The following is a 24,402-nucleotide window of genomic DNA, read 5'->3' as shown; positions in this document are numbered from 1 at the left end:
ATATGTAATTTGTTCTTCAAAGGCAAAAGTTTCGCATCTACATAATTCCTGGCACAGCCCTGGAAGGGCTTTGTTTAAATGTATTCCCTCTGCATATTTTTCGCTGGATGGTGCTTTGTTTTTTTTTTTATTCATCACTGAGGAAACGTCAGATTTACCCATGTTTAATAGCATTTATTAGTCACTTTCCAGCTTGCTCAGCATTCCTCCGCCAATTGGCTCCTGTCTGTGGTTATTTGCATAAACAGCAGCAGCTTTGTTCTAATATGATTTATGTATCGCTTCTGAATCCTATCACTGCCTATTCCCCGTTTCTCATCACAGCTGTGTAGGCACCATATATATTCAACCAGGCAGGAAGAGAAACAGGAGAGAAAAGGTAAAAGGGGTGAGGATTTGGAAGCCACAATATTGCAGAGCTGATTTACTTCCCGTCACTTAGCATTTCCATCAATGGAAGCAAAGTGTTTATTTACATTATAATCTTCCTTGTCATCTTATTTCAGTGTGCAGGTCACCGCATCCTTGCCCTCTTATTAACATCGGCAGAAGGATATTGGACTCTGTGTGTGCAGGTAAATGGGGGCATTCTGCTAGGGAAGGGGCAGAAATTTTATTTGGTTTGCATTTTAATGGGAAACACCACCTAATTTGCACTTCTCAAACTGGTTTGCAAATGGCAACACAGCTATTCTTAAAATCACACGATTGTAGATTGTGCTCTGCTACGATAATTTGCCATTGGGGTGAGCTAACAGTTAAAGGCGGGATGTGGGTGGCGCTGTGGGTTAAACCACAGAGCCTAGGACTTGCCAATCAGAAGGTTGGCGGTTCGAATCCCCACGACGGGGTGAGCTCCCATTGCTCGGTTCCTGCTCTTGCCCACCTAGCAGTTTGAAAGCATGTCAAAGTGCAAGTAGATAAATAGGTACCACTCTGGTGGGAAGGTAAATGGGGTTTCCATGCGCTGCTCTGGTTCGCCAGAAGCAGCTTAGTCATGCTGGCCACATGACCCGGAAGCTGTACGCCGGCTCCCTCGGCCAATAAAGCGAGATGAGCGCCACAACTCCAGAGTCAGTCACAACTGGACCTAATGGTCAGGGGTCCCTTTACCTTTACCTAACAGGTAAAGGGGGGAGCAGCAGTGGATGATTTGGGGCTCTCAAATTTCAGGAGCACCCTGTGCGGCGCTAAAATTCGGTGCCCCTTGCTACCTACATCATTATTGCTGTGCCCTCTGCAGTGCCGGCAGCCAGTTCTGCCAAACTAGTCATGCTAACTTAAAACAACCTCTGGCTCCAGCCACCTCTGGCTATAATAGGGCCCATGTCTCCACTCAAGATTATTGTACATTTTTTATGTTTTGCAAAAATTTGTATATTAAAACAAGCGTGGGTTTATTGGTAGAAACGCACACTAAAACACTGATGACTTCTCATGTGTTCTTTTTAAAGTGTTCAGGGGAGAGTGTTCTAAATCTAAAATGTCCTTAGGTTGCTTCCCTGTTTTAGTGCCTCAAAGCTTCAGCTAGTTTCTTACTAGAAGAAGGCACCTTGAAAGCAGCAGGAACTGTTTCCAGCTTTTTGTGGACAGCGTGATCTCAATAATAAATTACTGTATTTTTCGCTCTATAAGACGCACCAGACCACAAGACGCACCTAGTTTTTGGAGGAGGAAAACAAGGAAAAAAATATTCTGAATCTCAGAAGCCAGAACAGCAAGAGGGATCACTGCGCAGTGAAAGCAGCAATCCCTCTTGCTGTTCTGGTTTCTGGGATAGCTGCGCAGCCTGCAATCGCTCCATAAGACGCACACACATTTCCCCTTACTTTTTAGGAGGAAAAAGGTGAGTCTTATAGAGCAAAAAATACGGTACTTGCAAGGGAGATATTTCAGCTGGAAGGCATGGGTCAGATAATGCTGGCAACATCCCCACTCCCTCCTAAGGCTGCTGTTAAAGGCTCAGGAGTGAGTGAGGCTCTGTGTGTGTGTGTGTGTGTGTTTGTGTGTGTGTGTGTGTGTTTAAATCCTTTTATCATACAGCCCAGTGTTCAAAGGAGGATGTTCCAGATCTACATGTTTCCCCCTCTGTTTGTGTTATCCTCACAACACCCCTGTGAGGTAGGTTAGGCTGAGAGACAGCCACTGCCCTACGGTCACCCAGGGAGCTTCAGAGCTGAGTGGAGGTTTGAACCCCAGGCTCCAAGGACCTAGTTCAAAATACTCTCAACGCTGCCTCTTTCCAGAAGGTTCTCCATCCAGATGGACAGAGAACCAGCTCTACCACCAACCGTTAGAAGGCATCTGAAGGCAGTCCTGTGTATAGGGAAGATTTTAAAATATTTAATGCTTTATTATATTTTTATATGTTGGAAGCCACCCAGAGTAGATGGGGCAACCCAGTCAGAGGGGCAGGGTAATAATAATAATAATAATAATAATAATAATAATAATAATGGAATAGAACATCCCTATTTTCATCAGAGAAATATTGGAGGGTATGTAGTAGTGCTGTCCTCTAGCCAGTGGTGTAGCGTGGGTTGTCAGCACCCGGGGCAAGGCAAGTAATTTACGCCCCCTAACCCGTGGATTTGCGCTCCCTAACCCGTGGATTTGCGCCCCCTAACCCTAACCCCCAGATGTTGCGCCCGGTGTGGCCGGCCCCCCCTGCACCCCCCACGCTACGCCACTGCCTCTAGCCTCATGAATGTGCAATAGAAAGGGCCAAGCAACAAGAAGAAGTCATTGTGTTTGCTGGTTACAAGGTTTTTTTTCTAAAAGAAGGGAAAGTTTATTAATTTGTGGTGTATTTTTTTTAAAAAAGTTTGCTGTTATTTACACCTCTAAAGATGAGAACCCACATCACAGAACGCTTAGGAAGTTCTAAGTGGGAACAAGCATATAATCAGTTCTACAGTACAAACCAGGTGAAAATAATTAAAATATGAAGACTGCCCCCGCTTGCAAATCCAGGTTGCATATGGGTTCACGGTGACTATTGGATGATAGTTGGAAGGACGGCATCCCATCTCTGCCACTGTTGCCATATTACAAGGAAAGTCTCCATTAATTAAAAAACTAAAAAGCTGCCAATTCTTTCAATAAAAAAGCCAGCCAATAAAGGTATGAAGGAATTGGGAGCGTTACTCCTGATATGCCACTGGCAACCAGTGCCGGATTTACGTATAAGCTAAACAAGCTATAGCTTAGGGCCCCACTCTCTTGGGGGCACCCAAAAAATTTAAAGGGAAAAAACTGGATGTACATTTCCAAAATAGAAGATAAAAAACAAATAAAATGAAATAAATAAAACAAAACCTACATATAGCAACAGTGTTTTGTGTTGTGTAGGCTTTATGATGTAAGTAATGGGCCTTTGTGTTTCTGAAGGAACTTTTGTTATTGCCAAATGCCAATGTGTTTGCATTATTAAGTTTGTTATGAATAAAAAAATCATTTTTAGTTAGAGCTTAATAATTATTTCACTATCAATATACTTCTTAATTGTATTTCAGTCCAGCGATTACTTTAATAAAATACATATCTAGATACCTATTAGGTCCATAAATTACCACATATATAGCATATATTCAACACAAAAAAACAGCGAGAATTTGTTGTTGACAAAGGACAGCTGGACATATAAAGGGTCCCATTACCTTCAGTAGCTTAGGACCTCATCAAACCTAAATCCAGCCCTGCTTGCAACCAAGTGCTTTTTTTTCCTTAAAGAATGTTTAGGGCTACTCTCATTTTGACTCAAGAAAATCACCATTTCATAGTTCAAACTGGGGAAAACAAATACAGTAAATGAACCAAAATACAAAGATCCACAAAATGTTTAGGGTCTGCGTACCCCTGCGTACCCCCAGAAAAAAAGTGCACTGCTTGTGACAGCTAGGAAGTAAACAGTCAAAAGGACATTGCCCTTTGGAAAAGAACCCCACCAATGTTATTTTGCTTAGCCTCAGCCCCATTCACCCGCAGGATTCGCACAGTGACAAGGATTTTAGAAGAACACGCGCCAACATCTGCGCGCCTTGGACGTGGCCGCGGATGGGCAGCAGGGGGCGCTGCCGAACAAGCCGCTCTCCGCCGGACGCCGCCCGGGCCAAGGGTTACGGGGCGGGGAAGGAGCCGCTTCGCCCGGAGTCGCCTTTGCAACGCGGCGCATGAGAGCGGCGGCCGTGCAGAGACTCATGAAGGTCTTCGTGACGCGGAGGATCCCCCCCGAGGGGCTGGCGGCCTTGAGCCGGGCCGGAGAGTAAGTGGGCTGGCGGGGAGACGGGCTGGTGGTGCAAGGGAGAAACTCCCCCCTTCTCCCCTTGGAAAGGTCGCCCGGCTGCCCCCGGACTCTTACACGCACGTGTGAACCCCTCTCTTTCCTTCTCTTGCGTGTTCACCTTTGGGAAATCGTGTGTTGGTTTGTGTGTGTTTGCTGCTTTTCGTTTGCTGCTGTCGCTTTTTTGTATTGTTATGGACGACCTTTGTTACGTTGTGCCTATGTATCCCCCCCCCCCACAATATTGTAAGCCGCCTCGAGCGTGCTTTGAACTGTGGAAAGGCAGCCTGCAAAAATAAAATGGTGGGTGGACAGCTTACTAAGCAAAGCAGGCCTGTCTGGAGCATTAGAGCAGGGATAAGAAACTTGCAGCCCTTCAGAGGTTGCATGCGTCCCAGCCAGCATGCCCAATAGCTGTCGACTTGCAGATTTGAAAATAAGGGACCAGCAGCAGGTCACAAAGGGCATTATTTCTCCCTTCAGCGTTGCAGCAAATTCACAAGGGCCATTTTTCCTTTCTCTTAGCAGGCAGCAAAAGCAGGGGCATGTGGGCACACTATTTCTCTCTGAGCAGATAGAACTCTGAGCATCTGGACACAGCCCCTTTCTCATTGAGGTGGGCATATGCAGGAGGATTTGGGCAGAGTGTTTTTCTTCCCGAAGTGGGCAGAGGTAGTGTGTGGCCGCTGGAAACCAACGGGAGGTGCTGTTTTATTTGGTAAAAAATGCAAGCAACCATTTCCACAGCCTTGGCCTTTTTGAAATGTTAAAGGGAGTGAGGGATAGTTTCCTATTGAATTATAGCAACCTTTCTCAGCATGAAGGGACGCGGGTGGCACTGTGGGTTAAACCACAGAGCCTAGGACTTGCCAATCAGAAGGTCGGCGGTTCGAATCCCCGTGATGGGGTGAGCTCCCGTTTCCCAGTCCCTGCTCCTGCCAACCTAGCAGTTCAAACGCACATCAAAGTGCAAGTAGATAAATAGGTACCGCTCCAGCGGGAAGGTAAACGGCGTTTCCGTGCACTGCTCTGGTTCGCCAGAAGCAGCTTAGCCATGCTGGCCACATGACCCGGAAGCTGTCTGCGGCTCCCTCGGCCCATAAAGCGAGATGAGCGCCACAACCCCAGAGTGGGCCGCGACTGGACCTAATGGTCAGAGGTCCCTTTACCTTTTTTCCTCAGCATGAGTGATATAATTTAGTATCTTCATTCGTCCCCTGTTACAATACACAACACTCCTGCAATAGAACAGCTTCCAGGTTGAGCAACTGGTGCCTAATCTTACTAAAATTTGTCCTTGCCAATTAAAACTGAAGATCTAAAGTGGCGAAAGCTGTGCAGCCTCTAGCGCAGCGGTTCTCAACCTGTGGGTCCCCAGATGTTGTTGGACTACAACTCCCATCATCCCTGAGCTCTGGCCTTGATAGCTAGGGGTGATGGGAGTTGTAGTTCAACAACATCTGAGGACCCACAGGTTGAGAAAGGCTGCTCTAGTGCCTCGTGTCGACTTCATAGAATCATAGAATCATAGAGTTGGAAGAGACCTCAAGGGCCATTGAGTCCAACCCCCTGCCAAGCAGGAAACACCATCAGAGCACTCCTGACATATGGTTGTCAAGCCTCTGCTTAAAGACCTCCAAAGAAGGAGACTCCACCACACTCTTTGGCAGCAAATTCCACTGTCGAACAGCTCTTACTGTCAGGAAGTTCTTCCGAATCTTTAGGTGGAATCTTCTTTCTTGTAGTTTGGAACCATTGCTCCGTGTCCGCTTCTCTGGAGCAGCAGAAAACAACCTTTCTCCCTCCTCTATGTGACATCCTTTTATATATTTGAACATGGCTATCATATCACCCCTTAACCTCCTCTTCTCCAGGCTAAACATGCCCAGCTCCCTTAGCCGTTCCTCATAAGGCATCATTTCCAGGCCTTTGACCATTTTGGTTGCCCTCCTCTGGACACGTTCCAGTTGGTGATCTGCTCTGTGTGATTCTGCCTTTCTTGCCTCCTCTGTTGCTGCAGCATCCAGCAATGGGATTCAGATGAACCAATCCCACAGTCTGAGTTGCTGGCGGGGGTGGCTGGCAAGGACGGGCTCCTGTGCCTCTTGTCTGACCGGATTGACAAGGAAGTCCTGGATGCTGCAGGTGAGACCTCGGGTGGGAGCTCAACGGAATGGTGTCAGAGTGGGCTGTAGAAACATTAACATGGCCAGTGACTTGCCGATCCATGTGACAACCTGGGCAGGGAAAGTTATTGGCTGCTCCCCAGATACTGGTGCGAATGCAGACCAAAGCCCTGCATCTGTATAAAGCTGAAGTTGGTGCCTAATTCTTTTCAAGAGGTGGAACTGGAATAAATTCATGGGACTGGCATCAACCCCAGCCTCATTCTTCTTCTTATCTCCTTTTGGTGAAAGTTTGCATTCAGCTCCTCAGGATTATCTGGCCAAACAGTCTGTATTTGGGGGGAAAGTTCCACGAGCCAAATGTGCTGTTAAATCTCATTTTTATACTGTGTGTTTGTATGTGTTTATACTGTGTTTGTATCTGTGGGTTGTTGTTACCCCACTGATTAATCTGGGTGTGTGGATAATCCTCAGTGCAATACAGTTCTCAAACTTAATCTGTTCTGGAAGTCCGTTCCAAAACCAAAGCATTCCAAAACCAAGGCCCGCTTTCCCATAGAAAGTAATGCAAAATGGATTAATCCGTTCCAGACTTTTAAAAACAACCCTAAAACAACAATTTAACATGAATTTTATGATCTAACGAGACCACTGATCCATAAAATGAAAGCAATAAACAATGTACTGCAGTCTCACAATCAATGAATCAGAAGCTGAACTGAGTTCGGCACAGTCACAAAAACAAAAAAGAGCCACAAAAACGCAAAATAAATAGCAAAAAGAGACAGACCTCAGCATAACACTCAAACCAGAAGCGTAACACTCAAAACGGAGCACGTTCAGCTTCTGAATAAGTTCGCAAACCAGAACACTTACTTCTGGGTTTGCAGTGTGTGGGTTCCAAGTTGTTTGAGTACCAAGGCTTTTCAGAACCAAGGTACCACTGTATTTTGTTGATCAATTGCACAGATTAATGAATGAAAGCTCACAGCTTTTTAATGGCTCAAAAGCTAGGTTTCCATTCATAGCTGACATTCTTTTATTATTTTGTTTCTTTTCAAGCAGGATCTTGTGAAACCTCATCAAAAAATCGCCTTCTTCATTTCTCTGTGTTTATTAGTAACCAGCCAAAGGCTTGACAAGTCTGTTGCTGCCATCTTCTTTAGCTTTTAATGCTTTCTGAAGCTCGTAGGAGCTTTGGTGTTTGAGGTGAGCACTTCACTGCTTTTCTCTGCCAACTAGTTGTTGGGAATCTCAGGTGAGATATCCACGCAGTGCAAGTTGCTCCCAGTACCAGTCACCACATGGAAGAAGCTTAAGGTCCAAATAGTTTACTGTTGCAGAATATAAGGTTCACTAAAACAGTTCTGAATGTAGATACAGACATATACAGATACATACAAGTACAAAATAATTCCATTGCTCCAAATAAACTCCAGCAATTCAAGATGTAACACTGGACAAGTAACACCAACAGACTGACAACTCACAGACGAATTGCAAACTAACAGACTGATGGGCATTAATCATAGATATAGTTGGGGCACTGGGCCGTTACCATAGCAGTTGGCTTGACTGACCCATTATTAGCTCATCCTTGGGGTGATTTATGCACATTAAAGGAAATTAACCCCTTCTCATGCCCGGTTACTTCAACACTAGTTGCCTTCCTCTTAATGACCTTTGTTCTGATCACGTGGTCTTCATCTTTTTCAGGACCATCCCTGAAAGTAATCAGTACGTTGTCTGTGGGATATGACCATCTTGCCATTGAGGAAATAAAAAAGCGGTAAGACTCACATCTTTTTAAAGGTGATTCTTAGAGGCAAACTACATCTTATCATGACAGGGGGAAAACTAGTCATTAAGTGCCTTGTGGCTCAAAACACAGAAGATCTGACTGCTTCTTTCAAATTCTAGTGGGATCCGTGTGGGATACACACCAGACATCCTGACAGATGCCACGGCTGAACTCACAGTAGCTTTGCTCCTAGCAACATCCCGCAGGCTGCCAGAATCTGTGGAGGAAGTGAAGAAGTGAGTGTCCGAAGTGGTATTTATGGGACTTCCACACCACACTGATTGAACTGCTTAGAGGGGGTGGTCGTGTCCTATTTTGTCTTTTAGCCTCATTCAGCATATTAAAAAAGGCAACTGTGGCTCACAGCAAAGTAGAAAGGTGCCTTAATCAAAGTCAGATGGTTAGTCTGTCTAGTTGAGTGTTGTCTACTCTGAATGATAGTTCTCCAGGGTTTTAGGTGGGCTTCTTGGGCAGCCTACCTGGAAATACCACTTACCTTTTGTATGCAAAGAAGATCCTCTACTTGCTTCACAGAAACTGTGGATGCACTTATACAACTATTGCTGGACTGTCCTAGGAGCTCCTTGTACACACACACACATACACACACACACACAAATGATTTAAAAATCCATGCACGTTGAAAACTAGTTGCCAGAAGGTGACAAAGTCTCCTGAACTTTGGGCTTCAAGCTATTTTGTCTTTGGCATCTGGTTTTATCTCCATTCAGCTATGCAAGCTGACACTTGCAGCAGAGTTCAGTTACACTACAACTACAGTCTGAACCAGGTCCCTGAGGCTGAACTGTGAAGTGGAAAAACCCCCTTCCAAATCTTGCTTTTTGCCATGAACTCATCAGATAGCTGCATGCAACATCCTGAACTCTCAGCTTCACCTTGCAATATGAGGAGTAATAATAGTGACCTACATTACAGGGTTGTTGTACAGATGAATGAGAGAGTGTGCATGAAGTGTTGCTTTCCTTTTAAGCATTCTTAAAGAGTATATAATAATCTTAGTTACAGTTGAATAAATGTTTTAGTTATATTGTGGTGACAGGGTGGTGCAAATCTAGCAAGACAGTGCTCCCCAAACTTGGGTCTCCAGCTGTTTTCAGACTACAGTTCCCATCATCCCTGACCACTGGTCTTGCTAGCTAGGGACTATGGGAGTTGTAGTCCAAAAACAGCAGGAGACCCAAGTTTGGGAAACACTGGATCAAGGTATCTAAGTGTACGCTGCTGAACCACTGATAGCTAGATGTGGGCTACTCAACTGGCTGAATTTAGCATCTATCACTTGACATTATAAGACAGATGTTGGTTCCAGTGCCCATTTGATATTTGTCTGTTATTTTCCGGAGTCCACCCAACTGATATGGGGATAGAGAGTAGAAAATGGGATTAGGCCTGAAATCATTGTGGGCCTTGCAAGATAAAGGGTGGATCAAAGTTTTAAAAGCAGGATTTCTTCCTTTGTCTAAGGTAACAAGATAACAGTGTTTGTGGGTTGCCATTGTCTACAGCTGCTCATTTCTGGAATTTTAGCTAAGAGCCTGTTTAGCCAATGCAGCTTTTTCTTGCCATTACATTAATGCTTGCCTTGCTAAACTCTGGGGCTGTTCCCATTGTAATTTGGTGTCCTTTTCGCAGTGGTGGCTGGACCACATGGAAACCCCTCTGGATGTGTGGCTATGGACTTTCCAACAGCACCGTTGGGATTATAGGGCTAGGAAGAATAGGTAAGCTGAGTTCTACATTCATTTTCAGCCTGCCCTTCCACCATGGTGCTCACAGCTGGTTTGACCATCACAACGTCTTTGCACGGTAGGTAGGTCGAGAGAGAAACGAGCATTACGTGCATGCTCGTTGAGGTCCAAACCTCAAGTTGCCACCCCGAAGGAGGTATCTGCTGCATCTGTGTGGAGACATTTAACTGTACAATCTCTGCAGAACTGAGCATCTGAGATTAGGCTCAGGTTATCAGTCCTAAAGCTTGTACTGTTCACTTTATCGCAACGTGGACTTTCTACTATTGATTGTCTCTTTGAACAAATATCCATGACCCCAAAAGGAGCCGTGCAGTGTTTGATGCCTCTCTCACATACCCGACTTCTGAGATATATGGTGCCATAAGTGCCTTTAGCGCAGCATTGCCGTCTTTTCAATGTAGAGCTGCCCGTTGGCAAGATAATTCACAGGGAACAGCAAGAGCTCAAACTCTGCTCATGGCTCATCTGCCAGTGGACCAACTGGGGAACTGGAGAAACTGAGTTCAGAATAGTTGTGGCCTCTTACCTGGAAAGATTTCACTCAACACTCTGGGTAATAGTGCAACCCTAGATGTGTTTACAGAGAAGGAAGTCCCATCGTAGTCAGTGTAGCTTACTCTGCGGCATGGCTGGGATTTTGTCAACTGCCCTTTGACCCTTGATTTTTGAACGTTTCGGAAGTCAAACGTTCGAAAACCGAAGTTTCACTGTACACAGTTTGTACAAAGTTATCCTGCTGCCAAAGGGTAAGATTTTAACCATGGATCAGGTATGCAGATGTGGTAAAATGATTGCATCTACCCTGATTTACCAGTTTTTCTCATCTGCTTCTCTGAGAATGCTCAAGTGCTAAGTTTTGATTTGGGCGCTCAGTGTTAAAGAAAGCCTTTGATTATGTGAATTTTGCATGTACCTTTGAAGTGCTAACACCATTTTCAGAAGCCCCATTTCTCTGTCTTGAAGGATGAAACATCCTTGCCTAGCCAGTGATGTGATGTCCTTTGGTTCCTCATGGTTCTAGGGCAGGCTGTAGCACATCGTCTGAAGCCATTTGGAGTCAAGAAGTTTTTGTATGCAGGACGCCACCCCAAACCTGAAGCTGCTCTGGAACTGAAAGCCGAGTTTGGTGAGAGTTCTATCTTCATATTAGTGGGATTCCTTTATGTGTGTTCAATACTACACCCCACCCCAATTGATGTGGAGTAGAAAACTGAAGTTGAAGTCCTATCGGTGGCTACTGGGCACAATGGAGGCTATTCACTGTCTCCATAGATCAGAGGCAGCATGTTTCTGAATACTTGTTGCTTGAAACTGTAGCAGAGAAAGTGCCCTTATTCTCAGGTCCTGCCTGCCGGCTCCTCTCAGGCATCTGGTTGTCCACTGTGAGAACAGGACATTGGGACTAGATGGACCAGGGGCCTGATCCAGTATGGCTTTTTGTAAGTCACTTCAGTAAGGGGGGGGGGGAAATCTCTGAAATGAGAAGACTTGGGTGTTACGTTGGTTAAAAACAGGATTCACTCAATTCCTGCAAATGAGAACGATTGTTTCAGTTTGACAAAATTTCAAGATTTATTTGTTCCTGTTCCCAGTGACCATAGTTAAAAGTGAGTATACATCCCTTCGTGAATCAGGGCTATGCACCCCACCTCCTAAGTCATTTGGTCATGCAAGTATTGCCAAAGCAGGGACCCAGCCATCACCAGTTAACCTTAGCCTCGCTTACAGAACAGCAATTCCCTTATGGAGACATGCCGTTTACAGTGAGACGTACCGACTGCTGCACCGGGATAGCACCGCAAGTCAAGAGTCAATATGGAACAAACATGGCAGCCACATGCACCTTGCGCATGCGTGTTTTGGAAGATCAGTCATCCATCCCTTCAGGCAAAGTACAGCACAAACTGGATGGTTGTTTGGTTTTGGTTCAGAGCAGTTCAGAGCCCACAGTGCCACGTAGTTCCATGAGTCAAACAGGATCCTTTTGAAAGAACAGAACACTTGGATATGCACACATCGCTGTGCATCATCGTCCTCATGGTAGTGGCGAGAACAGTACACTCTGAAAACAGAAGTAGGGCAATTCCTCCCATTTGACTTGGCTCATATGAATGCCGCAACAGGCTTCAAGGAGTGCCAAAAGCATAATTGTGCAGACTCAAGCATGCCTGAATCATTCCTGCTCTCCTGACTCTATTCAGAAGGACCCTTGCTGTTTTGGTCAATAGGAAAAGCTCGTGAAAGTAGGTAAACCTCTTAAACAGACCACAGTGAGTCTCCTCTTTCTTTTCTCCAGTGCCCCTTGCCAAGCTAGCGGAAGAGTCGGACTTTGTCATTGTGACATGTTCTCTGACACCCGACACTCAGGGGATGTGCAATCGGGACTTCTTTTGCAAGATGAAGAAGACGTCTGTGTTCATCAACACAAGCAGGTAAAACCAGATGTGGCCCAGAGTGGAGGCTGGGAATCGGGGGCACATTCCCCCAAGACAATGCCAAGTCCCAGTGCTACTGCATAGCATGACTGAAGTAACATGACAGTATGGAGGAGCGTGAGCCTAGATTTGCAACATACCCTTGTCTATCACGAGTTTTTTAAAATGCACAAATCATTCCCCCTCCCCGTTTTAATTAAGGGCCTCCACCGTGTCCAAATCTCTTCACTGCACGATAAATACATTGCAGTAAAAGACGCCATATCTTCCCTCGCAGCCGTGCTTCCTTTATGAGACATTTGCCCTGGTTTTGTAAAGAAGCTGCAGTTGTGGAAATAAGCTTTCCATATTCACAACACTTAACTAGCTGGATCTCTCTTGAGGTCTATCACTATCCAGGCCTGCACCACTCAAAACTAATATTCTGCAGTCCTTCCCTTAGACAGGATGTTCATTGCTCCTGTGAGTGCTGTATATTGCTCAGTCTGTGTAATAACTGGTTGCCTAGCTCCATACCTATTGCATTTCTAAAGCAGCAAACACCAGCCAAAATAGAAAACTTAGCATGTCGTATTCTGCATAGTGCTAAGGTCCCATCAGTTCAAGCATTTCTGTTTGCTTGACATAACAGTCTCTCTCCCCCCCCCCCCCCGCCCGCCAAGAAGCTTGGGTGCAGTGGGAGGAGGGAAGTCTCATTGCACTAGCACGAATCATTGTGCTGTCTTCCATTAGTGCAATGCATTGAATAGTAAGTAAATGACCCTGGGAGTCATTTAATCCTTAGCACCATTCCAAGTCACTGCTGCTTGCACCGAATGGGGGAAGCTGCCCCCCCATACGATTTCCTAGAGTACCAGAGTGATGGGGGATGCAGCCCAGCAAAGCAGCACCCTTGCTACTTCAGGCAAGGCATAAACAGTGTGGTAGTATTAAGCTGTCAAGAAAAGCCATAATCTTTATTTCCCCCATGAGAGTCTTGTTGAATTATTTACTGCAGCGTGGAATGTAGGCTCAGTAACACCTTCACACCCGTTTTCTCCCTTTGCTCTGTTAGGGGCACTGTTGTCAATCAAAAGGACCTATACGAAGCTTTAGTCAATGGCCACATCGCAGCAGCGGGCTTGGATGTTACATCCCCAGAACCTCTGCCTACTGATAATCCGCTTCTTTCCCTCAAGAACTGTGGTAAGCTGACTTAATTTCATAGAATCGTAGAGTTGGAAGGGACCCAATCATCTAGCCCAACCCCCTGCAATGCAGGAATCTCCGCTAAAGACTTAATGTGCACATGGCCATTTCTGCACTGTCTCCTCCTGGGGAATTAACAGCTGCCTTTCCGAAGCAGACAGGTGCTGCTCAAGTCTCACTTGCACTGAGCCGGCAAGGCTCAATAGCAAGCAGGTTTTTCCTTGTGGAAATGTGTCAAAAGAACATCTTTGCAACTATAAGGGCTAGAAACTTGTGGGTCGTTCTTTTCTAAATTGGGAGTTGTTCTTAAAAGAAATCTATACCTGCTACATCCTGTGGCAATTCTATACTCTCTCCCACGATGTTGCCCTAAGTATGTGCATGGGTAAAGCAAGAAATAAAATGCAGAGGGCATCCTCTGAATTTTGCACTCCTGCTCCTTTCCGCAAGGCAGGCGTCTTTGGGCTGTAATTGGATTGGCATGCCCTGCAAAAGACAGATAATATCTTTAAACACTGATCTAACAGAGATGGGGCCCTGGAAATAGAATACAGAGGGAATGGGTTGGCTTGAGCAAGTGATTTAATGAATCAAGATATAGTATCTGATAAAACGATATATTCATGAACTAGTGATTACAAGTCGATAAATACTGGCTCGTTTCCTAAATTGCTCCCCCCCCCCCCCCCGTGTCTTGAGCAGTAATTTTGCCTCATATTGGAAGCGCCACCTACGCCACAAGGAATGCCATGTCAGTGTTGGCTGCCAACAATCTTCTGGCTGGACTGAAAGGAGAAACCATGCCAAGCGAACTCAAGCTGTGAGAAGCAAGACTGGAAGAGTTTTGAAGGATTTTTTACTTTTTGCCCCAAATGGATATTAAATGGGACAAACTGTCTTTCAAATAAAGCATTAAAACAGTGGCAGACTTTTGTGTATTATAGCAAAAGGTTCTAGTTCACACCTATTTTTTAAAAGCAATACTCTATATCTTATACAAAGTAATTAAGATGCTGTGTACTGGTATGTTTTCTACAACCGTTCAATCAGAAGCAATCAGAAAGCAGCAGACTGAAAATAATGAGCTTCTCTCCCTGCCCCCTCCCATAGTGGCCTCTACTGCTGGAAGTTACTTTGTCATAGGCTTCAGTGGGGGAGCTGTTACCATGACCTGTTTTAAAAGGACTTCCAGACTTCCCCAACTGTAGCCAATCCACAAATTACTGAGAACTGATGGTTTCTTATCCTGCCTTATTGATATTTGATTAAATGTCCAGCTGTCATGGCAGTTTTTACACTGTGTTCAGCCCACTGCCAACCCCAAGCAGCTTCTTTGGTCCCTGAGGCCTCAATGCAACTTGAGTTCCGTCCAAATGACAACTTCCCCACTCTCAGAAGCAGAACTGGGTGTGTTCTGTTGCTGCCAAAAGGTTTGCAGTGAAAATCTAGGCATTATTACAGTATAGATGCGTCTTACAGTTTTGATCATGCACAGGCCTAAAACAAGAGCAAGTTGTCAGACTTTAAACTCTGTCTTAAAGCATCTACATCTTAATTTTTTAAAATGAATGTTGGGGATGCTGTAGAGCAGGCATGGCCAAACTCAGCCTTCCAGATGTTCGGGGACTACAATTCCCATCATCCCTGACCACTGGGGTCCTGTTAGCTAGGGATGATGGGAGTTGTAGTCCCAAAACATCTGGAGGGCCGATTTTGGGGATGCCTGCCACAGAGAGAAAAATCACTGTAATTTACTTGAAATAGTAAGATTGCCTACAGTTGCTGAGGATGGATTCCTTGTGGGGAAGCACACTTTTACAAAGTTGTCTTTAAACTGCCATATACAGTAATTCTTGTTGTTAGGTCTAAATGGGATGGTACCCACCCACACATTTTATCTCTCTCTCTCTCCCGTCCACCCCTCAAACCATAATTCCACTGTCAAAGTCAATCAAGTCGCTTGCAATGTGCTGCTTCAAGCCCACTATCTGCTTCTACCTCCTGCTAGTACCCACACCAATTTCTGTGGCTCACCTCTTTCTCCCCCCCCCCCCCCCGGAAAAAGCCTGCCCTCTGTGTAATAGCCTCTGCCACGTGCAGTTCCAAAGCATTCCCCCAAAATGGATGTGTATCTGTTTTCAACAGCCTGAACTTAAAAGGAGGGTGCGAGTGCTCTCCTGCTTGTTGAGGCTCTGGTAGCCTTAGGGCTAGGGAAGGCTGAAACCAAACTCGGAAGCTCTGCCCCCTACAAAGATGTGCAGAGAGTCATGGATGGTTTTCAGTGGTAAGACAATGGCACTCTGCACTTGGTGTAATGGCACGCGTTCCTAAAAAAAAAAAAAAAAGTACCATATGAGTCCTATTGTGAGGAAAAAAGCAAGATTAAAAACTCTAGCCCTACCACATCAAAATGTTACTAGCCACCACTGACTTTTAATATTAAAATGCCCATTAAAGAAGGAAAAAAGTATTTGAAAATGGTACCATAAATTCAGACGAGCTTGACCAGCAGCACCTGAAAAGGCAACTTTCACTGTCAAAGGACTTACAAGAATGCCTTTTGAAATAACAACAGTAGACGGATCAATTACGACGTAATGTTGAGTTTAACACATGAAATACAAATTGATTAGAAACACTACCAAGCATGACACAAACACACTTTACTTTTCAGTACAAGATCTTACAAAAAGAGAAACTATGAAACACCTAGATTTTGCTGTATTCAAAAGTATATACACACATACATATATCAGACAGTCTAAAAGTTACTTGCATTGGACTCAAGGTAAGCACCTTCATTACACAGTGTATGTTACTGCAAAACAACCAAAAATACATTCAGAACCCCTAAAACTATGTTATTCTATAACACACTCCAAAAGCACTTTGAGGTGCAAAGGTCATTTCTCTTCAAGATATGCAGTCTCACAATAAAGAGCTCTTAGTAACATTGTTCGCACACTCCATGTAGCAACCTATTTTACAGATAAATGCTTTCACATCATTTTTTAAAAAACCATTACAAAGGTTCCACTTCAGCTTTTTGAAACATGCTAGTTAGTTATGTGCTAGCTACACTTTCATTCTTCCAACCCTTCTCCTACTCTTAGAACTAATGACACTAAGGATTGTATCCATATATAAGACATGCAGTCCAATCCTAAGCATGTTTATTTGGGAGCAAATCCCAGAGAGTTCAATGGGGCTTACTCCCAAATGTGTGTTACGACTGCATTCTCAGAACTACATTTGTGTCAGAGCTGGAGAATTTCAAAGCGCTTTTTAGAAGTTGTTCAGGCCTCACAAAACCCCTGTGAGGTAGGTATGGTACAAGTATTAAAAAGAAGCCTTTTTTTTTTTTTGCGTGTGTGGCACAATCACACTGCAAATGTTCGCCTCTTGTGTTCCATGGATTATTAAAAATCTGTATTGGCATCATGGAACTGAGGAAGAGAGTTAAAGCAAAGTGCTGGGTAGATTGCTGCTTTGCCAGCGTAGGCAAGTAGTTTTGGAATGTTTATACAAATGGCTTGACTGACTAAACCTCTTGCCACACTTTAAACAGGCATAGGGCTTCTCGCCTGTATGCACACGGATGTGCTTCTTGCAGTCTGTTAAAGTTAGAAAAGTCTTGCAACAGATTTTGCAGGCATACTTGCGGGCACCTTCTACTACCAAGACGTTATGTTCAGATAAGGCTTTCTTACATTTTGAAAGAACATCAGCAGACGCTCTGGTCAGCTGCGGTGGGCCAGGTTGGGAAGAATGCCCGTTTTCAAAAGAGGAAGTGGCTCCGTTCATCATCAGCTGAGAATTCGAAGCATTGTCCGGAATCTGAGCGCTCCGAACAGAGGTCACTACGGGCATTTTGGGAGCTATGCGGCGATACCCAGGAAAGGTGGTGCCACCGCCTCTCGAGCTCATGACTGCCCTCGATAAAGAATGCAACCCCAAGCCAGATCTGGGGAAGTCCATTCCAAACTGCTCTGCTGCCCGGTAGCCGGAAGTCTGTACACAAGGAAGACCCATTACATCCTGCATAGGCCTGACAAAATGGGAGTCTGCACTCTCGTTGAACGGATTCTCTACATGAGAGACAGTGGCAGAGGAATGACCATTATCAGGCCCAGATTCTTGGCTAATTAAATACGAGGCATCACTATCCATTCTACAGTCACTGGTTGTATTTGGAATGTTGTCCTCATTATTTGGGCCAGCACCAAAACTGCTGGCTCTGCTCTTATTCAGAAAATTTGAAATACTGAAGGTAGATTTGTGTTCCAGGTTATTTGCTACTTCCATGATATGGATATCTCCCACCCTGTCGGTACTAGACTGTGGGTCAGAGAAGCTACGGTCGCTACTCTCGGGGCTCAGTTCTATCTTTTCAGCACTTGGTCCTCCGCCTTCCACTTCAACAGACTCGCTTCCCTCTGCTTGGGAAGTCACATCGCTCACTTCATCCTGGGGCTCTGGAGAACTCAAAGGCTCAGATTTCACCACTACCCTCATGTGTTCTTTTTCATTTAGTCCAACTTCAGGATTCTCACACTGAAAGTTATTTTTTTGGGAAGCTGTTTCCTGATCAAAGCTAGTTTCCACCTGAGTTGCCTGTGATGCCATAGACATTTGAGAAATATTCCCCCCACTGTTGTCCGACTGGCTTGGCACTTGCGCATCTTCTTGGGCACCAAAAGACTGGTCAAACATAATAGTATTATCTTCCTGGTTGTCAGTCACACCATCGGGTTTAGAATTGTCTACAATTTTCAGCGAGTCTGGGGAAAAAAATTCATCTCGTGAATGAACCACAGTCTGTGCGCTCTCTGGAGTAACATCTGACATGATAGAATCATCTATGGGAGCCCTAATGCGTTGTCTCGCTCTTTCTTCAGAAGTCTGCTTACGTTTATGGAGACGTCTGATCGGAAAAGCACTCCGTTGCTCTATGTTACTTCTGATTGATGAGCTCATAGAATTTGCCTGTTCTTCTGTGCTTTGGGTAGAAGTTAATGCAGAGCTCACTATGCTCAATCCCAGCTGCTGAAGCATGAAAGACCGCTGCATGCGTGCGTTCTGCTCCTGCACTCTATCGTTTGGTGGAGACATTGGTAGTGTCCTTGTAGTAAGGTAGTGTTTGCAGGCTTTGACCACAGAGTTCAAATGGAGGTGAGAAGCTGCTAGCAACACATCCATAACATTGCTCTCTCCAAGCATGAGTGTGGAAGTGTACATCATATCAATGAGAGCAGCAAAAGCTTCAGCTGTCACTACTTCACTGTCCAACTGGATCATGTTCATGGTCTGATCTCCTTCTGCTACGGTGAAAAGAGCACGGAAGTGTGTGCTGCATGCGGCCAAGACTGAGCGATGTGCTTTGAAGTGCCGGTTCCCCACCACAATGACACAGTCACACAGCTGACCATGAAGCCGCTGATAGTTCAACTGCTGAAAGATTTGCTCGAAGTGCCCTGGAAAATCCATGATCCTACGAAGAGAGAGAATATGATGTAAAAACAAGGACCAAACTTCTGGTTTTTAGCACACAAATGGGGCACAAAATATACCGTATTGGCCCAAATATAAGACACACCCAAATATAAGCCGCACCTTTAAAATTGGAGGGGGGGGGGAATAAAAAATGCCCAAATATAAGCTGCTCCCTTCCTCGCTGCATATTAGGGAGAGGGGCCGCATTGTGTTGCCGGCGGCCTTTCCTCTTCCTCATTCTATGCTCCTGGCTGCATTCTGTAAGGTCGCAAATATAAGCTGCACTTTAACTTTTCACGGTCAGAATTTGGGGGGAAAGTGTGGCTTATATTCAGGCCAATACAGTAGACGTTTGATAATTGAAGCTCCTGTACTAGGCTTGTTTTTAAAACTTATCACCACCATATTGAAATACACATGATTTCCTTAGTTTGTAGGAATGTGAATGCAACAGCTTCAGGCCTTAGACACACAATGGGATTCTGCTTGGAAATGGAAACCAAAGTTTAGACTGCAATACAAAAGAACTGGGCAAGTCCAGAAGATCAGTTTAGGAGCATGTAGCTTGTTTAATGTTAGACTGCAGAGACTGTGCTGGAGAGAAGTATATGATACCTATACAAAATACTCAGATGCAATTAGTCGAAAGAAATTACAGGGGGATACCAAGAAGGGGAGGAATGTTAACAGCTGAGCAAGCAGACAGATGAAACACCCACAAAAGAAATGTCTGAATTCCCAGCACACTCAATAGCTGCATATATAACAAGGCCATAGGACAACTAGCAGCTTGAGTTGCATGGGCTGCAACAGGGTACCTTATCCAGCACTCAGCAGACCCAACATAAGCCTGTCTTATGTCATGGTTTGCTGTACAATCTGGCCCTAGGGCTAGATTTGTCACTGCTCATTAATAATCATTTCTTCAACTCTGAAGAAATTCTGGGATTAGCCAAGAGAGAGAGAGTAATTGAGTGCAGTTTTGTAGTTTGCCAGTGGCAAGTAGAACTGGCTGCCCAGGAAACACAGCACACAACAGGTTTGACTCTCTACTGCCCTTGTGGGCTTCTACTCCACAAAACGTGCCAGAACCTGGTCAGTTCCTGTGGTCAGATGCCCCTTGTGCATGTCAGAGAACATTGAAGACCAATTACTAAGGCCACTTGGGTAGTTGGGAACCCCCAGGGAGGGGAACCAAGGCCATGAAGATGGAAAACCACTTTCCAGCTGTTTCTAGAAAGAGGCTCTTACCCTGATAAGAAAGGTAACAGGTTTAGTTATGGCATCTGAAGTATGTGTACCATTCAAGATCTGCTTATACTCTATGCTTGTTGCTTATACTTTGTTGAGTCAGTTTATCAAATAATTTCTTTTAGTTTGAAAATATTTTGAATTATTTTTTAAAATAAACAATTCATATGCATAGCTGAAAACTGAAATTTTAAAGGGGTTTTGCCTGCTGCCTTCCCCTTTGAAAAAGTTTCCCCCTCCATCTACTTGGTTCCAAAATATGCCAGTTCTTAGCTTTAAAGGCTTTAGTGCTCAGCAAATTGCCATCAAGTCAGAGAACAACAACTGAATTCTCTTTCAATTGCCTTTTTTGAAACTGCCAGTTTGAAATCTTTTTTTCAACTGGTAAAAATATTTTTGGTAAAATGGCCAATTTCCTTTATGCCAATCATTAAGTTTCATTTTTGTTCTTATTCAGAAAATATTCACCAGGCCATATTCATGAATAACTAATACTATATTTACCACTTCTGTCATTCAGTTAAATACATATGCACTAACGGAAGCAAACAAATAAGTCTACTGACAACTATATCTAATATAAAAAGCAGATACGTTGATTCATAAGATTTCAAAATCCAAATTGGGCAATATTTTTATTAGGCTGAACAAAATGTCAAAAGAAATCAAAACTGAATAAACCAATCATTTCCTCAGTTCAAAGTGTTAAGAATAATTAAAGAAATACTGTGAAAAAGTGAGGGATGCTCTTCCATTGGGTACTAGGAACTCAGTGACCATAATCTGGAATGACAAGTGGCTGCTTCCATGTACTCTGCTGGTTTCTGCAAGAAGGTCCATCTAATCCCATTTCCAATAGTGGCCAAGTCTCCAAGAACAACCTCTGGATAATGCAACAGCTGTGCCAGCTGCAAGTATGACAAGATTTAATGCAGAATTGAAGACCCATTGTGTTTACTTTTTGACAAAAGAATTCTATCTTTAGGAATTGAAAGCTGATGCCCATAATAGTTAAAGGGACTGACTCATTCATGGATGTTATTCCATGACACAGCGAAGTATTCTTACGAAGTATGCATTTGCTATCTTAAGATACTGTTAACATTAAACAGGTAACTTGCTAGAACTATGGTAGCCATTCCTGTTTTGTAAAAATTTGGTGCCTAATGAAGGTGGAGTGGACGGTTTGGTACAAAATTACTTATTTTTGATGAAAAGGGGTGGATGTGGCCTCTGGACATCTGTTGGGTAGGGAATTTGGCCCTTTAATCTGTTTTGAATTCAACTCTCCTGCTTTAAGGAAAAACAGTAAGAGAACTAGTCTTGCTTAATAATGTCCAGCTCTCAAAGGGGAATGCTTTGTGACTCTTAGATTAAGTGTGCTCCAAGCATTTCAATTTATAATTCAGAGTGCTAAAAAACTAAGGCATTGTGAGCTAGGGACTCTTACTTGGCTATGTGCAACTGTCATATGCTGTAATTTACTTTTCCCCAACCTGGTGCCCTCCATATATTTTGTACTACAACCACATTAGCTAACCATCTGCTGTGCTAGCTGAGGCTACTATGAGTTGTAATGCAAAACATATGGAGGGAACCTGGTTATATAAGTTCCAGAGATCAATTGTGCTCTTAGCGTGTAAAACATGCTTGTTTAAACTTAGTAAAAGTCACCCTAAAAAAGAACATTATAATGTTACAACAGCAAAACACAATCACATTTTACAGTTTGTTGTGGCTTCCAGCATCTAACTTAAGGCCACATTTTCTAAGCTGATAAAAAAGCTTAGAAAATAGCTTTTCCCTGCTCATTGTTTTGAAAGATAAACTACAGCTAAAGACACCATGAACTGCACCATGGCTAAAACATGAATATTTGTTTTCTATACTTTCTAGTCTTTGAGGTCATTCCTCGTGTTCCTATTTAATGATAAGTACAAGTCATTAAAATTTAGAATTTTCTTTGTAGGATATTTGTGCAGCTTTAGCAGAGTGTCCACACTATTACCAAGTTCTGCTCCAAAGGTTTATTATGTTCTCTTCCCTTTTTCTTCCTGCAAAGAAAGAATTAGTAGTAGCTGGGGAAGAGCCATGGCTCAATGGTAGAGTATATGCTTTATATAAAGAAGGTTCTAGGTTCGATCCCTGGCACATCTAGGTAGTGTCTGAAATACTCAGGAGTTGCTGCCAATCAGTATATACAATCTTGAGCTAGATAAACCAATGGTCTGATTTAGGGTAAGGCAGCTTCCTTTTCAAGTGACTTTTTCTGTTGCAAATTGCAACTGACATTCAGTGATAAGAACTTAATTTCATAAAGAATTTCCAAGAAGTAGTATGTTTATGGACAACATGTCCGAGAAAAGAGGCAACACAGCAGAAATTATTCTGAAATAGTTTCAGTCCTAGATGAAAGGAGACCTTTACATCCAAAATACCCCCATGACAAAACTATTGAAGATTTATAGTTACCAACTGGTTCTTGGGTACCTCAGCATAAGTCCACACCTGACAATCCCTGCAGTCTCATCTGGTGTCTTTCCACAATTGAAATAGATGTGTGGAAAGTTCTAGAACAGAATGCAACTATGCCTGTCTTCTTGGATAATGGCAGTAGAACAGAGGGCTCTTTTCAAAGGTAGCAGCAGGGCAAACGAAAGTTAAGAGTAAAGTGCAGCTCTTTCCAAAACACTGAACACACTGCAAGCTGATGTCAGCATTGGGTCCTGAGGCTTGTTTTCACAAGGACCATGCTGGCCTATTTATAGCCCTGCCATGCCCTTATGAACTGCAAGAGAAAGACAACGTTACAAGGCACCTGAGCCCACTTGAAATTAACACTGCCAACTCCCCTGCCCCCAATTCAAGCTTTTTCTGCGAAGGGGGGGCTGGGGCGGGGAGAAGTGTTCAAAGAGGACTGTGTCCTGAACAGCCTTTATCAAAGGTGTCATGGGTTTTGAAGACGCTTGAACTCCGAACGAAAGGGAGAAATGTGCTAAGAGGAAGGCACACTTGGCAAACCCTCACTGTGATCCACCCCCACCTGGAAACCTATGGGAGGACGTGGGGATCCAGAATTGGCCTCCACTTACAGACTCACTGTTAAAACCATTTACAGATAGGTAGCCGTGTTGGTCTGCCATAGTCAAAACAAAATAAAAAAATTCCTTCCAGTAGCACCTTAAAGACCAACTAAGTTAGTTCTAGTTGGTCTTTAAGGTGCTACTGGAAGGAATTTTTTTATTTTGTTAAAACCACGTTCATGGAAGACAATCTGACTTGGCTACGAGGGATGGCCAAAGAAGACACTTGATTTCATGCATCTGTTGAGATCCTGCCTTTCTAAATTAGCATTCCAGGCCTGATTTTTTAAAAACGAAACCCAAACACTAAAGGTTTCACAGCCCCCTCCCTTCAAAGGGCAGAAGAGCGACACAATGGAGGCTCTCAAGTGCAGCCCCCTCCCACCCCCCCACAGTTAGGCCTATGCAAAGCGGGCCGATGACAGAGAACGGGGGGCAGCCCCCCCCCCGTCTAGGGCAGGAGGCGCCCCTCCCCCCAGGCCACTCACCAGTCCATGCCCCGCCCTCGCCGGGAGGGAGCCCAGGGAGGAGGAGGGGGAGGGGGAGGGGGAGGGGGAGAAAGGGGGCGTGGCGGCAGGAACCTCGCGCTCCCTCTCCGTTGACAGCCCGGCCAACGTCTGTCACGGAATCAGGCCGCCCCTCGGACCACCGCGGAGCATGCGCACCTGCCCCGAAAGAGCCCGCCCCCCGCCCCTTTCCTCTGAAACAGGCCGCGCTGAGGGGATGGGAAGCAGCCGTCTGGGGCGCCCTCGGCCAACCGCCCTCCGCGGGCTCCCTCAAGTGCGCGTGCTCGCCAAGGAACACCCACCCACCAACCCCTCCCCCACCGCACACCTCCCGCGACCCCGCGGCCACCCAACCGCAGCACGCCTGGCCTGGCCCCACCCCCGCCGCGCGCCCCGCAGCCAATGGCGAGGCGGCGCGCCCGCCGCCGCCTGCCACGCCCCCTCCCCCGCGCGCTGCCCCCACAG

At 44.8% G+C, this 24,402-nt stretch overlaps 2 protein-coding genes and 1 long non-coding RNA gene across 9 annotated transcripts in view; 2 read left to right on the top strand and 1 right to left on the bottom strand.

Moving 5' to 3' along the window:
• LOC309332576 overlaps positions 1–695 on the top strand; it is a 37,089-nt gene extending 36,394 nt beyond the window's left edge. For all 3 annotated transcript variants that reach the window (XR_014152192.1, XR_014152193.1, XR_014152194.1), the window contains one exon: positions 507–695. This is a non-coding gene — a long non-coding RNA (uncharacterized lncRNA). The remainder of the gene's footprint in view (positions 1–506) is intronic.
• A 3,410-nt stretch (positions 696–4,105) lies between these two features.
• On the top strand, positions 4,106–14,527 carry GRHPR (glyoxylate and hydroxypyruvate reductase). The gene is made up of 9 exons (XM_081845680.1): positions 4,106–4,264; positions 6,303–6,427; positions 8,125–8,197; positions 8,329–8,445; positions 9,863–9,951; positions 11,003–11,107; positions 12,278–12,413; positions 13,471–13,601; positions 14,307–14,527. Exons 1-9 carry the CDS (start codon positions 4,173–4,175, stop codon positions 14,426–14,428), a joined length of 990 nt encoding a protein of 329 aa, XP_081701806.1. The 5' UTR covers positions 4,106–4,172; the 3' UTR covers positions 14,429–14,527.
• An 815-nt stretch (positions 14,528–15,342) lies between these two features.
• ZBTB5 (zinc finger and BTB domain containing 5) lies at positions 15,343–24,246 on the bottom strand. 5 transcript variants are annotated; one of them, XM_081845113.1, is made up of 3 exons: positions 22,357–22,772; positions 17,315–19,095; positions 15,343–15,931 (listed from the first exon to the last, which is right to left on the bottom strand). In XM_081845113.1, coding segments are annotated over exons 1-3 (1,929 nt in total). In that variant the 5' UTR covers positions 22,503–22,772; the 3' UTR covers positions 15,343–15,929. The 5 variants fall into 5 exon arrangements, with proteins under 5 accessions (XP_081701239.1, XP_081701236.1, XP_081701235.1 ...); XM_081845110.1 differs by lacking the exons at positions 15,343–15,931; positions 22,357–22,772 and adding an exon at positions 23,920–24,246 and having other exon boundaries at positions 16,192–19,095; XM_081845109.1 differs by lacking the exons at positions 15,343–15,931; positions 22,357–22,772 and adding an exon at positions 22,821–22,989 and having other exon boundaries at positions 16,192–19,095.
• Between the last annotated feature and the right edge of the window lie 156 nt (positions 24,247–24,402).

Source organism: Podarcis erhardii (genome assembly GCF_964252035.2).
Source record: "Podarcis erhardii genome assembly, chromosome: 17".
NCBI classification, from domain to species: Eukaryota; Metazoa; Chordata; class Lepidosauria; order Squamata; family Lacertidae; genus Podarcis; species Podarcis erhardii.
The sequence above is the reverse complement of the archived record's forward strand: the minus strand, read 5'-3'. Positions and strand labels throughout refer to the sequence as shown.

Coding starts and splice junctions, on each gene's coding strand:
- GRHPR (XM_081845680.1), top strand. CDS start 4,173: ATGAGAGCGGCGGCCGTGCAGAGACTCATGAAGGTCTTCGTGACGCGG. Junction 8,446..9,862: donor TCTGTGGAGGAAGTGAAGAA/GTGAGTGTCCGA, acceptor TCCTTTTCGCAG/TGGTGGCTGGACCACATGGA. Junction 11,108..12,277: donor GGAACTGAAAGCCGAGTTTG/GTGAGAGTTCTA, acceptor TCTTTTCTCCAG/TGCCCCTTGCCAAGCTAGCG.
- ZBTB5 (XM_081845109.1), bottom strand. CDS start 22,846: ATGCTGAGGTACCCAAGAACCAGTTG. Junction 19,096..22,820: donor AGGTACCCAAGAACCAGTTG/GTAACTATAAAT, acceptor CTCTCTTCGTAG/GATCATGGATTTTCCAGGGC.